General features: G+C 35.0%; 4 protein-coding genes across 5 annotated transcripts; 3 read left to right on the forward strand and 1 right to left on the reverse strand.

Annotated features, from left to right (window-relative positions):
* The first annotated feature begins 1,351 nt into the window (after positions 1-1,351).
* LOC119639583 lies at positions 1,352-2,109 on the forward strand. Its single transcript, XM_038037048.1, has 2 exons — positions 1,352-1,606; positions 1,673-2,109. The coding sequence occupies exons 1-2, from the start codon at positions 1,484-1,486 to the stop codon at positions 1,985-1,987; spliced, it is 438 nt and encodes a 145-aa protein (XP_037892976.1). The 5' UTR covers positions 1,352-1,483; the 3' UTR covers positions 1,988-2,109.
* Positions 2,110-2,284: 175 nt separating this feature from the next.
* LOC119639492 (zinc finger CCHC domain-containing protein 10-like) lies at positions 2,285-3,207 on the reverse strand. Its single transcript, XM_038036902.1, has 2 exons — positions 3,025-3,207; positions 2,285-2,967 (listed from the first exon to the last, which is right to left on the reverse strand). The coding sequence occupies exons 1-2, from the start codon at positions 3,069-3,071 to the stop codon at positions 2,457-2,459; spliced, it is 558 nt and encodes a 185-aa protein (XP_037892830.1). The 5' UTR covers positions 3,072-3,207; the 3' UTR covers positions 2,285-2,456.
* A 483-nt stretch (positions 3,208-3,690) lies between these two features.
* LOC119639407 (SPRY domain-containing protein 7) lies at positions 3,691-6,014 on the forward strand. Of its 2 annotated transcripts, none has more exons than XM_038036748.1 (3): positions 3,691-3,903; positions 3,954-4,508; positions 4,573-6,014. In XM_038036748.1, the coding sequence occupies exons 1-3, from the start codon at positions 3,798-3,800 to the stop codon at positions 4,668-4,670; spliced, it is 759 nt and encodes a 252-aa protein (XP_037892676.1). In that variant the 5' UTR covers positions 3,691-3,797; the 3' UTR covers positions 4,671-6,014. The 2 variants fall into 2 exon arrangements, with proteins under 2 accessions (XP_037892676.1, XP_037892677.1); XM_038036749.1 differs by having other exon boundaries at positions 3,960-4,508.
* Positions 6,015-6,438: 424 nt separating this feature from the next.
* Positions 6,439-8,090, forward strand: LOC119639336 (tubulin alpha-2/alpha-4 chain). Its single transcript, XM_038036639.1, has 6 exons — positions 6,439-6,450; positions 6,509-6,722; positions 6,796-7,099; positions 7,158-7,329; positions 7,394-7,847; positions 7,906-8,090. The coding sequence occupies exons 1-6, from the start codon at positions 6,439-6,441 to the stop codon at positions 8,088-8,090; spliced, it is 1,341 nt and encodes a 446-aa protein (XP_037892567.1).
* Positions 8,091-12,677: the final 4,587 nt, after the last annotated feature.

The raw sequence follows: 12,677 nt of genomic DNA on the forward strand, positions 1-12,677 counted from the left end.
ACCCACAGTCACTTTTTCAAACCACTCTTGTTTATTCAAAACTTTATTTAAACATAGCAAAAAATGATGTTTTGAAATTCGAAAAGAAAAAATTGAAATCAAACCTCGTTTGCTTCTCAGTAAGACAACCATTAAATGTGCTCCAAAAAATATGCTTCTTGGCAAATTACTTTCCGCGGCATTCATGGTTGCAAGTGCTGCCAATATTTGCCACTGCTCTTTCGCAGTTATAAAACAGAGTTGTTTGCAATTTAAATATGATTTCGAGCCAAGTGCATATTGAATAAACCGCTATTTTTGTGTGTATGTTTTGTGTTGTTGTAAAAGTAATATTGTAATTAGTTATTTGCAAGAGTGTGTGTTTATTGTTGCAAACTCTATTTTTCGTTTTTGTTTACATTAGCGTGCCAAGCACGTGCTATTGTTTATATTTCAAAAGTAAAAAAAGCTGATGCCACATGTGCATAAAAAACACGAAATCTTAACTTGTTCTTTTTTTAAATTGTAACCAAATAATCTTAATCCCTTTCTGATACTTACTATAATCGTAACTTTTCGGCTTTCGTGTTTTAGGCAAAAGTTTTTTGTTTTTTTTTTTTTAAATTATCGCCTTCGCTTTTATTTTATACTACTTTATGACATTGTCTCTCTCTCTCTCTCTTTGTCTTGTAATTAATAAAAATTTATAAAATACACATGCGTTATTAATCAAATCTTTAATACTTAGCTATTATAGTTTGTGTGGTTTATCCACAATTTGCAAATTTGATACTCGGATATTGATTTTTTTGCTTTATTGTTTTATTTTTTCATTTGACGTAAAAAGATATAAATGCGAAAACGTAATAAAACACATGATTTCACTTTTGAAATATAAACAATAGCTCGTCCTTGGCAATTGTAAACAAAAATTCTAATTTCCAACAATAAGCACGCACGGTACTATTTTTACAGCAACAAAATACATATACACAAATATATTGTGTTTTTTTTTAGGTATAGTGTTATTTTCTAAGTTACGATATAATCGTGGAAATATATGGGGAAAACTGTTGAAAGAGCTTTCCAATGGTTAGAGATTCTTTTGTACTCTCAGAATACTCTCAGATTCTCTTTGAATTACTCTCAGATGTTACCAAATTCGAAATCGTTTTTTTCAATTATTCTCAATTGTAATCAAATACATCCTAACTCTTTGTAGAATATATTTTGATCAGAACTCATGCAACAATTGTGCGCCGCCACAATCAAGCAAACAACTAGAAAATAATTTCGAAATTGTTTTACTTCTCTTCAAACGCTCAATAAGAGTTCTCTATTTCATTAATTAATACTTATTTTGAACTTTATACTGAAAAAGAATACTTTGGTTATATTCGAATTTTGTTTGTTTTGTTTGCTGGGATTGCAATTTTGCAGCAGCAGCTAAAAAGTGAATATTTACAGAATCACAATGATCTAGAGAAGAAAAGTGTAAAGAAATATGAAAAAGTCGCGGGTTACGGGTGTACGTGCATTGCAAAAACAACAAGGACAATTGTTGAAAATTCAGAAAGCTCTGGAATTATTACTTGTCAAAGTAAACGAGTCGATTAATGCCCTCAAGGTGAGATAAATTTTGTGCTTCCCCACAAAGTGAGTTTTACTTTTTTCATATTTCAATCGATACTAGGTGGAGGAACTCCAATTAAGATCTTATGCCGCTTCGGAGATCACCAAAAATATTGATGAAAATGAGCCAAGCACTTCCGCTCAAGCAGTTGCATTAATGTCAGCTCATAGTTTGCTGAACAATGCTTCAGAGCTGGCGACACAAACTGACTATAACTTAGTAAACCAGCAGCAAATCAATTTAGAATCATTGTTGACTCCTCTGAAGCGTAATGACAACGATTTCGAAGAAGATGATGACGATGAGACTGAAACTGAGGATGACGGTGAAGAAAAGTTTTTACTAAGTTTAACTTCAGGGAATAGTATGCTTTAATAAAACTAACTAACGAGGCTAACGCGAAATGAAAATAGTACAAAGCGTCGAACTCCAAGTGTTCTAAAAATAGAAGAAAAAAAAAAAAGACTTTCATCGCTTACATTTTGTATATATCCACCTCATCATTTTATCAATGTAATCTAAGGTCCGCCAATAAAGGAACGAGTGAAACACCATTTCTATATATTCTAACTTTTATATATTTGGTAAAAAATAATACACAGGTTATTCCTTATCTATCAATAGAACATAAATGATAAAAGGCATTCTTCAAGGTAAAAAAGTAAGTGTGTATGTGTTCGCAAACATTGAAAATCTCTTAAACATAATCCAATTTTCAAGAATTAAAAATTAGGAAACTAAAAACTACTAAAGCTTAAGAGAAGAGGTGTAAATATAGATTCACCTCTTCAGTGTATTGTAGCAATGATGTTGTATTGTCTTTGAGATGAAAGCTCTTCTCCTTTTATATATCGTCATTGTCGTCAGAACCGCTTGAAGAACTTTCCGATGTTTGTTTAAACTTTTTACTCTTTGGCGGTGCTAACTCGCCATCGTCGTCATCACTATTCGAACTGCCTGTCGAGCCCGAATCGTCTGTGTCGCTTGAGCTATCTGATTCACTGTCACTTGAAGAACTATCACTTGACGAGCCTTTACCCGAAGAGCCGCTATCATCTTCTGATGAATCTGACTCGGAGTCTGAATCTGAAGAGCTCTCGCTCGAGGCGGACGACGAAGAATTGTGACCTTTTTTTTCCCGTTTGATTGTAACTGAACTGGAAACCGCTTCGACGCTTTGTGTGCTTTCGCCGTTGATATTGGATCTTTCTGCTAATTTCTTTTGCAATTGCTTAGTTCTGGACGCACGGTGCACAAATTTACGTTTCTCTTTGCATTCGTACGACCAATGACCAAATTCTAGGCATTTCTGGCAACGAACTCCATTAGGAAAAGCTGCCGCTAATTTCGCATTTCTGAAAGTGAAAAAATTAATTTCTGCGCATAAATAGACTTTATTGAGCGTTAATTACCGCTTTTTCAAGATCTGTTTCCTTGCAGCAAGACCAACCAACGTCATAATCAGAAATGAACGTAAACGCCTAGGAGAATAAATTTTGCCGGTTTTATGTTACACAAACTTAATTCAAAACAAAAATGTCGCTTTTAAGAACAACTAATTGCAATTATTTTTGCTAAAAAAACTCTTCTTCTTCTGCTCGAATGCTCAGCGAATGATTAACCGCGATTAAAAAAAAAAGCCACAGGGTGAACACAAAGTTCTTTGTTAAAGTTTTTTTTCTACGCCATCTGGGGCTTAATAATGTCGGCGATTATTTACATGGTTGGTTTAAATTGCATTTTTATATTCGTTTCGCGATAGTAGTAAATATCTCCACTTCCCGCAAATCCAATTTCTTCAATTTCTATGTTTATCATTTGCTGTCTGTTCCTTGTCTATCTCTCTTCTGTGTGTTTTTCTTTCTCTCATTAAACATTTTTTTTTTTGGTTGCATGCTATACTTTTTGGTTGCACGCTATACTTTTTTGGTCGCAGTCTAAACTTTTTGGTTGTTAAGCAAGCGAGACAAGACCTTTGATATAAAAAGTATAGCTTGCAACCAAAAAAGTATAGCTTGCAACTATAAGACCAAAAGTTTGCATCCATCTTGTAGGCAACTCACAATTTGGGAACTTTGTTACACTTTTCGCTAAACAGCTGTTTCAATGAAAAGGAAATAAAGTAACGGAGGAGCAAAATAATGCTTTTGTTGAAAAAATAAATTAAATTAAATAAAATTTGACAATGTTTTGTTGCTTGAGAACTTGTTTAAATGGAAATGTTCACAAACCTTCAGTTAGTGTAAGCCGTGTTAAAGAACCTGAAATACATTTGGATGCTTCACATATGGGTAATTCTGAAGGGTTGAGCTAATTTCTTTAATTAAAAGTATATATTTAGGAGCAGATGTCATATTATTGTCAAATTACTTGAGAATTACGGGAACAGGCGGAGCTTTAGCCACAGCACCTTTAGTACAGTCAAAGTCTTATTTTGAGGCAAAAATACAGCAAAGAGGTAATTGGTCCATAGGCTTGGCTACAAGAAGAACAGATCTTTCTCGTAAAGAAGGCGGAACTGATCGTGAATCGTGGTGCTTGTGCTCCGATAATATAACCTTGATAACGCGTCATAACAATGAAGCCAATGAATGTGAGCCCGTGAGGAAACAGCCAATACCACCGAACAATAGTTTATTTAATGAGAGTACAGCTCCTGGATTAATAGGTATTGAGGATCTCAATGAAGACCTACTTTTGACAACCGGCAGCTTAGAGGCCTTGGACAGTGAACTGACAAATGGCCTTTGTCATGATTCCACTAATATTGCGGACGAAGGAGATGTTATTGGCGTAGCATTCGATCATATAGAATTGAATTTCTATCTTAATGGTAATAATCTAGAAGTGCCTTTTCGCAACATTAAGGCCAGTACCTTATTTCCGGTTATTTATGGTAAATCGGCATTTAATAGAAAACACATTTCGATTCAAAAAATTTACGAAAATATATTTTTTAGTGGGAAACGGCGCTATTGTGGATATAATATTGGACAATTTTCTGTACCCTATACCAGCTGGTTTCGAACGTATTATGCTGGAACAATCTTTGCTCTAAAACATAATTAAAAAAAGTCTGTTAAATATATTTCTTTACGAAGGACTTGCATTCCTCCTTTACTTGATATGTTTCTCTAGTCGAATCCAAAAGAACTCATATTTTTAATATATATCATGGCGAGAAGAGATTATTTTTAATTTTAATTTAATTTTAATATTTCCTTTTAATTGTATTAAGTTCACTTGTAAGTAACGTACAGATGCATTGAAATGTTAAGAATAGAACAGTGGTATAAGGCAAAAAATGTAAGATCCGAGTGTCTAATTGATTGGTGCCCTTCCAAAAAGAGGAAGAGCGCACGCAACATGTTCGACACCTATCTATTGGTGTAGTTGTTTTGAAGATAGTTTCCACTACTGATTACTCTTTAAATGAGACAATTTTGTCTAGTTATTTATTAAAGTTAAATAAGAAAATATGTATTCTTCTAAAAATAATCAAATACATTAATGTCACTGATTCGAGATTTATTTTGTTGTAATAAAAATGTATTATATAACTAAGCTGACCATCTTCATTTATTCTCTCGATTGTCTAGCATGTATTGTGCCGCTTTATCCCATAAATTAGCTGTCAAATTATTCGCATTCTGTTCAGTTTCTTCTGTCTAAAAACTTCACCACTATTTTGTTTAAGCAAAGTTTTAAGAGAGCAAATAACTGTATTGCATACCGGTTAGAGTGAACTAGCATTGCGGACATCGTTTAGCAGCCATTTGACTGTATGCTCTTTCCTTCCCGTTCCTTTTCGGGGTAAGAGTTAGACTAAAGGCTTCGACAATGCAAACGCACTCATTATGCTCAACGACGTAATTATGTAATGCCCAAACACATAATTCCTTAAAGAGATCAACGATAATTTTAAGCGTTAAATTAATAGAGAACTGCAATCCATAAAACATAAAATTTAAACAAACCGGTGCCTAAGTTACAAGCCTGAGAATTTAAAATATCCAAAGCGCTCTATATTAAATACGTAGAAAATTTGAATCCTACCATAGACAGCTGTCTATACCCTACACAACTTATAATACAAGGGTGTATTAAGTTTGTGCGGATGTGCCAAGTAGCATCCAGAAGGAGTTGGGATGGACCCACCTTTGGTATTAAATCGATTGATTCAGAATCAGTTTTTGCATCAATCTAAGCTTCTCCATCCGTCCGTCCGTCCGTCCGTCCGTCAATCCGCCTTGCTTTCTTGTGCTCAAACTGCAGGCCGCCTTTTTTTGTGGGATATTTTTATGAAATTTGCTGCTCTGACGTGTTTGGGGGCCGCATCCCACTATGTTTTTTTATTAGAGAAAAACAAGAAGTGAATCGGAAGCTAACAAAGATATTAAATTTGTTTCCTCAATCACAAAACTAAGAAGAAAAGGAAGGAAACATTAATATTACATTAAAAAGTAATCAAAGATCTCCCTTGTATTTCCTTTTAATTTCACAGATTCTTGATCACTCCTATTATACATTATTAGTGATCTCTCTCTATGCTGCTACTGATAATAAGCAATGCAAGTTCGATCATCTCTTGTACTCAACCTGAAAATCCAAACAAAAAAAATTCAAAAATAATATTTTGACATTTAAAAAATTTAAAACACAACAAAAGTTACAAAAGTTTACAAACAAAATAAGCAAATAAATAAATAAAAATAACTTAAAATTTTAATTTGGCCTTAAATTGCATCAAAATTTCTAGTGAAGCACACCAATAATCTAATGCTTGCCTTAAGAGTTATAGTTCACATTACTTAGCAACATCTGAGATGTCATCTCGCGTAGGTATCATTTTGCGTGGTTGTAGTGGAATCCTTTAAGAGAAGGTCTCCTTTCTAGGGAGAAATAATACAGGTGCACATTGGACAGGCCGGCGTACAAATTGCCAATGCATGCTGGGAGTTATATTGTTTAGATCATGGCATACTGCCAACGGGCTGTTTGGCCGCATACCCAGATGATGCATCGCTTCTGACTTTTTTCAGTTTTACTGGCTTCGATCGTAAAGTAGCGCCCCGATTAGTCATGGTCGACACAGAGCCCACAGTTATCGGTTTGTATGTTTGCGTTAAAAACTGGGAATTTTAAAAATGATCGAATCTCTGGTGTTCTTTAAACATTTGCAGATGAGATAAGAACTGGCGCGTATCGATATCTATTTAATCCCGATAGCTTGATAAACGGTGCCGAGGATAGTGGCAGTAACTTTGCTCGAGGTTATAACTTATTGGCTACGGAATTATTGGACCGTTCCATGGAAGCTATTAGAAAAGTGGCGGCGAATTGTCCAAATCTTCGCGGTTTTTTGGTATTTCGGGCTATCGGTGGGGGCACGGGTTCTGGTCTCGCCACTCGTATATTGGAGAAAATTAAAGACGACTACGGCCGTAAGATGACTGTAATCGAATTTGTCGTCTTTCCGTCACCTTCGTAAGTATGGTGTACGGTGCAAGCTTATTGCTTGGATTAATGCACGCTATCGCTGCAGATTATCGCCGATTATCGTAGAGCCGTACAATGCTTTATTGGCCGCACATTTCTCAATGGATTATGTCGATGTCACCTTCATTGTAGACAATGAAGCCTTATATGATATATGTGCCCATAAATTGGATGTACCATCTCCGACGTACACAAATTTAAATCGTATTATAGGACAGGTGGGGTTAATCTTGTTCAACAGATTCCTTCGCTTTTTAAATATATATATATATATACGTGTAGGTGGTCTCCTGTTTTACGGCGTCGCAACGATTTTCTGGTTCACCTACTGTCGGCTTTCAAGAATTTCAAACTAATTTAGTGCCTTATCCTCGTATACATTACCCCCTATTGACTTTTGCCCCTTTGGTGCCGATCAGTCGTTATGCTTTTGTCGATACCACTGTTGAACAAATGACTGCCGAATGTTTTTCACCCGGCAATCAAATGGTACGTTGTGATCCTACTGTGGGCAAATATATGTCGTGTGTTTTACTTTATCGCGGTGATATCAGAAATGCTGACGTCAATAACGCTATACAGAATACGCGCAGTAACAGTCGTGCACGTTTCGTTGACTGGTCGCCGGCTGGCTTCAAAATTGGTGTTACGGCTGTGCCGCCAAGTTTTGTACCGGGCGGTGACTTAGCACCGTCTATTCGAGCAGTATGTGGTATTTTTAACCATACCGGTATACGTGAGTATGATGCAAGGTGAAAGCTGATTGCTTGAATTAATGCGGGCTCTCGCTGCAGGTGATGCTTGGTGTCGTTTAGTTAACAAATTTGATAAGCTGTACGAGAGACGAGCCTTCATTTATCATTACGTAGGTGAGGGGATGGAGGAAAGCACATTTTTCGATGCCACTTCGAATATATGTCAGTTGATATCTGATTATCTGGAAGTCGAGTCATCGGCGGTTGCATCTGAGGCTAATTAGGAAAAACATTTAGGGAAACATTTTTTATTTTTTTTTTCAAATAAATGTGATGTGAATTTATCTAAGCATTTAAAAACAAAGTACGAATGTTTACATTTGCCGAAGCGAAAAGTCGCAAGGACATTAATCATCTTCACCGATTTATATTAAGAAGTAGAAATAGAAGGCGAAGACTTTCGAAATGGCATAAGGTGAAGCGAAAAGGTAAAGCATGTCGAAAGACATTTTTCATTTAAAAATGCTGACATTTTTTTTTCTGGACGGACGGATGGACGGATGTGGCGCAGCAATTGCAATCAAGCTTCGCTAGTTTAATTAATTGAGAATTTTGTTATGTCTAATCGTCTAATCCTATATATATATATATATATATATATAGATATACAAATTAAATAAAAGGACAGACTTCTTCCGAGGGGAAAAAAACTACCAAATGAAAACGAAAAGGGAGAGAAATAAGCCAGAAGTGGATATTGTATGTAAGCATCCAAAGAGTTTATAGCAACAATTTTTATAAAATATTGATGTGGCAATGGATTAATTTGTGTTATTATCTGTAGATATGTAGACAATTTGCATGAAGTAGGTTTTCGTGATCAGTTTTAAAGTTCAAAAGTTAATAAGTGGCCTATGTCCTCAGGTTAACATGTACAAGTTATGCCATCGAGAGTACCTCACCGATTAACTAGGTACATTGCCAGCTAACTGGTGATAGATAGTAAGGCTTCAATTATTATTTCTTTGGTAAAATTCTATGTCGTTATCTATCGATTTGGTATATATGTTTAGTTTTGACGATGAATCTCTTGCGGTAGTTTGTCGAAAGTATACAAATTTTAATGTAAATTCAACTGACGATATGTTCCAAGGTCCAACTTGAGAAAACAAGTTATATCAATGTAGCGGCATTAGGTAAAAGTGTGAGGTGAAGACATGTCTGATATGAATTTTTGAAGCTTCTCGGACGGAATGATTGAAGCACTATATTGGAGTTTTGCTGATCGCATGAGTATACTGTTTAGTATTGGAAAGGAAAGTTAAAAAACGAAAGTCTTGCGGTAAGGTAGGGCGAAGTCTAGCTAACTGTCTGAAAATGACTGCGTTTTTCTTTCACTTCCATAAATATTTCATTCTTTTGTATAAAATTTAGAAGTTTTTTGCTTAAGTCTTTCGCTCATTCTCGTTAATGATATGAGAAATAAATGGCGATGCCGTGTAATAAAAGAAAATTAGAAAAGAAGAAGAAAAGTTATTAATTTAAAAAAGAAAAAGACGATAACCTTACTCATCCATACTTTAGTCCTAGAAGCATAATAATAATAATAATAATAATATGCAGCTGTGGACGAACCCTCTATGCTCATCATACTCTTCTTCTAAAAAATAAAAGTTCGAAGGAAATGAATTTTCTGCATCGATTCGATTAATTTTTCTACCCAACATGGATTAGGATCACGCAATGGATATATGTTTGTAGACATTTTTATCATTGCATCCCTTGTAGTTTATACGTAGTAAATAACAAAATAATGTAATGTGCGTGTGTTCCTTCAACGATTTGTCACATTTTCAATTTCAAACTGCATGGATGCCAGAAAATTGAATATTTTTTGCAAATTTGAACCCGATGTCTTACTTCTTGCCAAAACTAGAAATGTAAATGTCCAGACGGACAGACAGAAATGCTTAGATCGATTCAAAATTTTATGCTGACCAAGAGCATATACACTTTAGAGGATCGGGAAAGTTTGCTTTTATGTTGTTGTAAAATGAATATATCGGCAACGGCTCGGTGGAAGGACTGAAAATGTAAAAGTTAACTCTAAAAAGTGTAGTCTTTTATCTGATGTGATGATATATATGTAAATTGGAAGTTGAAAGGGCGTATTCAAGTAAAGGGCAGATTTCCTTATGCAGTGCATGAAACATAGTTTGTCGGCTCTAGCAATAGTCTTCGCTTTTTCAAGAGGCAGTTGATCAGTTATTTCCCGAAATATGTGATATATTTGTACATTTTTAAAAATTCTTAGGCTGTGGTTGTGATTTGTCCCAAGGGATTCGGGCAAAAAATGGGTTAAAAATTTCTTGCCTTAAATAAATCTTGGGCTATGGTCGATGCTTTTCCCAAGAGACCCTGGCCACGGAAGGTTTAAAAACACCTTGAACTATAGTGGATGTTTTTCCCAAGAGACCTTGGTAACGAACGGGTTTACTGATTGCGCCAATTAAGACTGCTTCATCACTTCCGATTATTGTGTAGTATCGGTTTTCGAATTAAAATAAATTAAAATGCTTTACTATGGAATATGAATGAAAAACAGAAACAAAGAATACAAATAATCTACAAACAATGACATCCATAATACTCAACCCAAACAGTGTATATATATGTATATGTGTTTGTCTTGCGTTACGTTTCAAAATGTGTGTACAAGTGGGGAAATATGTGCAACCATCACCTCACTTCGTGAGTCGAATTCGTTACTCTAATACGAATATTATGTCATTCATTTTAACAACGACGGCAACAAAAACAATAATAGCAGCAACGGCGAGAACAGCAGCTGAAGAAAATAAATGAAAAAAAGCAAAAGCGAATACTTGTAACAACAGGTCGTTCATAGGGTCGCATACAGTCGGTTATGAGAGTGTTGCTAGCTATTCCATGATAGATATGCATGCATGTATAAGGGGTACACATAAGGACAGAGCTTTAACAATGGCATCGACTCGACAATTCGACAAAGTGGCCATAAAGCAAGAATGAATTAAGTCAACACAACGATGGCAAAGAGTCACACAGTTTGCTATTTTATGATTTATTGGCATAATATTTATGTGAATAAAAAAAAGAAAAAAAAGGCAAAACCAAAAAAATTGATACAATATCGAGCCACAACAGTGTAAAGCTCAGACGGGCAATCTTTAAGCTGAGCCTGACGTTTCTTTCTGTTTTTCTTTTTTCTTTAATTCTTTTGTTTTCTTTGTTCGCATTGCTGTTGTTATTGTTATTTTTGCTGTTGCTGTTGCTGTTGCTGTTATAGTTGTTAAGGCTGGTGTTTGTATCAGAGTTGTTTCACCACCTTGAAAACATTTTTCATTACGACTTTAAGTGCCTAACACTCCGAGCCATACCATAAAGCATTATAACAATAGCAACAACAATAACAATCTAAATAGAGGACAAAATTGATTTACAACAAGTATTCAAGTTATTGGAATATTTGACAATGGCTTGTTTTATTGGGTTAATCTTTCTATTGTGGCAACGGAAATGAAAAATTCAACTTTTTTTTTTTTTCTTTTGACAAATTGTTAAGATTGCTTTAAATTAAAAAATTTTTATTGTTGATTTCTCTTAATAAAGATTTAAAGCGCTTAGGAGGGGAAAGCGTGTATTTACATATCAAGTAAGATTAGTAAATACGATAAGAGATTGATTACTGAGATCATTTATCATTTTCTGAGCATCAGGGAAGCTCTGATATGTTAATCAAGATTTAATCGTACAATTCGGTTGAACATAAAAAAAGCCTAATAAAAGGAAAACTCGTTTAAATTATTGCAGTGAAAGCCCGCAAGCTAAGAAATATGATAACAAATGCAACGGTTTACTGTAATGACATCCATAGGTTCAAACTTACGCTTAAACTATTTAATAAAATATAAAAAAAGAGTGACTTTGTTTGTACGCTAGTCTTTAAACTTATATATCATATTGCGTTGAAAATTTACGCTTAACAGGGGACCAGCACTGATTGCTTTCCAAGACACTTAGGCTTACTTACGTATCGTGGACATGCTATGGGAATTGCATTTTATATTACTTTGGTGTAATATATAAATATACCTGTATGTAGACGGACACACCCTCGCTTTACGCATTGAGCGGATAATGAATAACAGCATATATAACATCATCATCGCCATCGCCATCGCCATCGCCATCGCCATCACCATCATCCGACCCAATTGCAAAAGTAGAGATAACGCCCAGTTTACAAAGTATAAGTTTATAAATATCGAGGCTCTATGTTGTAGTCAGTGCAACTACATTTGCAAGTTGCATTTATTGCGTTCCAAGTTTACTTTGGTTTCTTCTTTTTTGCCTGTGAATATATTTTGCTTCATTAAAAACTCTAAACATGCATTCTCACGATCAAGTTACGCCTTATTTGAGAAATTGATTTGAAAAAAAAATTTAAAAAAAATCATATGAAGTTCGTTAAGTTTTACTTTAAGGCCAAGTTGTGCGGCAGGAAAGAAATCATGAACAGTTCGGGCGAAATTTTGATGTTCACCATTTTGAGGTTTCAGGGAAGCGCCATTCAAGTTCACATGAATGAACTTTAAAAAAAATGAAAGAAGTAAAAGTAATATGGGGGACAACAGTCGACCATTTCATACTCTACACCATGCCGCTTGATACAGTTAATTGCATTCATTAAAATTTCCCAAAAATTTTTTAGGCTGGAATACATGGGCTAGCATCAGAGGGATAGGCGGGCAGGCAAGCTTAAATCACTTTCTGAATCAATTTTGGTACTTCAACTACTTACTGCGTTACTCCAATTCTTCTCGATGAAG

The sequence above is a fragment of the Glossina fuscipes genome, unplaced genomic scaffold, assembly GCF_014805625.2.
Source record: "Glossina fuscipes isolate IAEA_lab_2018 unplaced genomic scaffold, Yale_Gfus_2 112, whole genome shotgun sequence".
In the NCBI taxonomy this organism is placed as follows: domain Eukaryota; kingdom Metazoa; phylum Arthropoda; class Insecta; order Diptera; family Glossinidae; genus Glossina; species Glossina fuscipes.